The sequence below is a fragment of the Glossina fuscipes genome, unplaced genomic scaffold (assembly GCF_014805625.2).
Source record: "Glossina fuscipes isolate IAEA_lab_2018 unplaced genomic scaffold, Yale_Gfus_2 2, whole genome shotgun sequence".
Taxonomy (NCBI): domain Eukaryota; kingdom Metazoa; phylum Arthropoda; class Insecta; order Diptera; family Glossinidae; genus Glossina; species Glossina fuscipes.
In genome coordinates this window covers 32,924,992-32,928,540 of record NW_023998416.1, presented here as the reverse complement: position 1 = coordinate 32,928,540, position 3,549 = coordinate 32,924,992, and the positions used below count along the sequence as shown (strand labels likewise).

At 38.0% G+C, this 3,549-nt stretch overlaps 1 protein-coding gene across 1 annotated transcript in view; it reads right to left on the bottom strand.

Annotated features, from left to right (window-relative positions):
• Positions 1–407: 407 nt before the first annotated feature.
• Positions 408–3,549, bottom strand: part of LOC119634109 (histone-lysine N-methyltransferase Suv4-20) — a 6,472-nt gene continuing 3,330 nt past the window's right edge. Inside the window, exons 2-3 of the mRNA XM_038028054.1 lie at positions 2,754–3,182; positions 408–2,674 (exon numbers count right to left, since the gene is read on the bottom strand). Of these exons, the coding sequence (XP_037883982.1) occupies positions 882–2,674; positions 2,754–3,182 (2,222 nt within the window). The 3' untranslated portion in view covers positions 408–881. The remainder of the gene's footprint in view (positions 2,675–2,753; positions 3,183–3,549) is intronic.

Genomic DNA, 3,549 nt, shown 5'->3' with positions numbered 1-3,549 from the left:
TTTTTTTTTTGAAATATCTTTTTAAAACATTTAAAAATTTATATACATTCATAATTATTTGTTTATTCTTCGTTCTTTTTTTTTTTGTTTTTTTTTTCATTAGAGGTTTCTACGAACCCTCTTAATAAATAATATTTGTGGCTTAAATGACAACAGTTTAAATTATATAAATAAAAAGTAAATGAACATTTTCTCTTTACAACAAAAACTGCTTGCAAGCATTTGTTTATAACAACATTTACATAAATATTTCTTAAGAAACAATAAAGTTAATGAACAATGAATTTTTACCTTAGGTTAATAGAAAAGACAAGTTATGGGAATGTACCATTTGCTGCAATGGAATTCCCTTTATATATATATATATATACATATATTTATAAATACCTACGTGTGCGTAGATATACGTGTATATGTATGCATATATATAATATATATATGCGCAGATATACGCATATATATGAAAAACGATTAGTAATACCGCTCATAAGTGATTTAAAAATTTGCTGTAAAAATCTATTGAGATCTGTGAGTGATTTTTAGGCATCTGAAGATCCCAACAGGCCCAAAACAGTTATGCCAAAATTTAAGAAACGGAAATGAAAATTATATCTAACTAAAAACAAAAAAAAAAAAAAAAACATTTCAACAGAATTAACAAACACTTTTGAGAGATAAAGCATAATTACACTATATTACTCGCGCTCTCTGTCTATCTCTCTCTCTCTCTCTCTCTCTCTTTTTCTCTCTGCAGTCTACTACTATTTCAAAAACTCATACCTTTGCATAACTTGTTTTAATGTCTATCCTCTCTCTCCTTAAAAAAAAAAGGGCTAAGCAAACAAACAAAACTAATAGTAATCTAAATACTCTTATTAGGTTCAGATCTTCAGATCGGCACTTGTAACCACATTCTGATCGGCGGAATAGATCATCATGTTCTTAATTGTCGCTACTTCTGATTCCAGACGCGCTAATTGCGATTTAAGTATGTGTTCACGTTCGGAGGGTGTTACCGTTATAACTGCCGAGGCGGTGCAAGACTCTTTACCTCCTACCAAGACTTTACGTTGAAATTGTGCTGCCCATTCGGGGCTGGATAGAGATATGCCAGAATCACGTTCATCGCTGGAGTTATCACCTGATCCGTCTGTCCAACCAGGCGGTGAAGCACGATTGCTAATCGGCTCTTGCTTAATGTGCTGCAAGGCTAACAAAGCTGTCGCTGCGGCATCCTTATCGCCCAAATGTGATTTATGCCTTAATTTCAGGGGTAAGCAATTGTTCGAATCATTGCTGTTATGAGGACTGGTTGTAGTCGTGGCCATGTTCAGTTCATGCGTTGTCTCGACCATTTCGTGATCAGCCTCGTGTTCGTCATCGCCTGACGCGGCACCAGTTGATGATGCTGAGGACATTGAAGAGGAGAGTCTAGACGATGGTGTGGTAGATGAGAGCATATTCTCATAAGTTGTTGGTGTGCTTGCGCGACGTGACAAATTCAACACATTGACATTAGCACGTGCGGACGTCGATGACACTCCTTCGCCAGCACTAGAACTTACTACGGCTGCCGTTGTTTCAACTGTTGGCGGCAGGTACGCAACCTCGTCTTTGCCAAACTGATTATATAAAGTACTTAACTGCTGTGGCGCTGCATATAAAGCAGCAGCGGATTGTTGGCTATTGTACAGATTTCCTACTGATGACAAATCGCCATTGGCTACTGCTGCCGCGTTACTCGTTGTGATGGCATCTACCACAGCCACTACCTTGCGCAAATTATCCAAATCGCAGCGAACATTTCGATTTAACGCTTGCAAGACATGAAGGTTTTGCAGGTTTGCGGGTGTGGACGCCTGAGAGGAAACGGTTGTACTGGCAGCGGCCACTACGTGGTGCTGGGATGCAGCGACAGGCTGTACATTCTCTTTAACTGGGGGGTTGGGTGTAAAGACCGGCGTTGCATTAGCCGCCGCGGGATATAGGGGTTGTTGAATTGATTGGACGGTTTGAGCTAAGGCTGTTGGCTGATGTATATGCAAAGCACTTTGAACATTTGCCTTGATAATCGCAGGTGTGTTCACCTTTTCTGCACTATCATTTGTAGACTTTTGCTGTAAAAGAGCTGTTGTGGGCGAAGAGGAACCATATAGTATACCATGACCATGATGATTGCTAGGCGTAGCGTTATTAAAGCTGCTCACTGCCGCTGATGGCGATAATTTGGAACGCTTTGTGATGCTCAGCACTTGTTCACTGGTGGGGAGGGACGCCAAAATTTGCTCCACACTCACTAAATTTTCACCTGATATATTAAATTTGTCTTTAATTGCATCCAATTGAGCTTTGAGAACATGATTCTCTTTAGTTAATTCTACAACACGTTGCTCCAAAACCATGTCATTGTAACGACGCTTCTCACGACTACGTTTAGCCGCTTCGTTGTTACGGCGGCGACGATCCCAATAACTATCGTCCTTTTTACAGTCCGGAGTGAATTCTCGCTGTTTCCTCTGCGTAAACAACTCCTTATTTTGGGCGTTCTGCGAATTTTTGTCATTTCCATTATACGACATATATTTGCCATGAGACATGCCATCATTTAGGCTATGACCAGAGTCGCTAGATTGCGGACTTACCGGACTATTACTGTACATAGAGAGGCTGTGCACTAAGATAAAAAAAAAAGAAAAAACAGAAGAGTTTTCTATTAGATTTGATGGGTACAAAACGTCTTACGTTTGTCTTACCGTTAGAGGCCTCGTTTGAATTACCATTCATGGATAATGTAGGTGATATAGAACTCATGCGTACATTATTTATAGCCATAGTGGCTGCTGTTGCCGGCGTTAGAATATTTCCCGGATTTTGATGAGAGTGTTGATGCTGATTATGATGGTGATGATGATGATGATAATGTGGATGATATTTACTGTTATTCAAAGTATTGACAGCCTGCAAAACTTCAGGCATAGCAGAATTAGTTGAGACAACGTTTGCGGCTGCGACCGCTGCTTTTAAACGATTCTGCTGTATTTGCAGGATATCAGCACTTGCCGTAACCGTTACAGGTGACGATGGTGATATATTTTTAGAGGACGTTTGACGTTGCACAAATTCCGTTGTACCAATAACCGGTTTGTAATCCTGATTATTTAATAATGTGCTCGGTTGATATGCTGCAAAAAGTAGGGAAACAACTTTTTATATAATATTTTCAGAATAAAAAAAAAAAAAAATAAGTAAAGATAAGATTTTTCGGTTAATTGTTGATGAGCGCTTGACGTAATATTTTATCGTGATTTAATTACGCAAATGTAGTATTACGTATGCGTCATTGTTAAATGACAAGTTTTTCAACTGAAGATTATGAGGTTCAAATAAAAAACGACTTTTTATTGAACTGAATAACCATTTAAATTATTTAATAAATATGAGTAAGAGATCGCATTAGCGATAATCGCTCGTTTCACTTTTACTGAATTCAATTGAATTGAATCGCATTTTTTTTTTTTTTTTTTTTTTTTTTTTTTTTTTTTTTTTTTT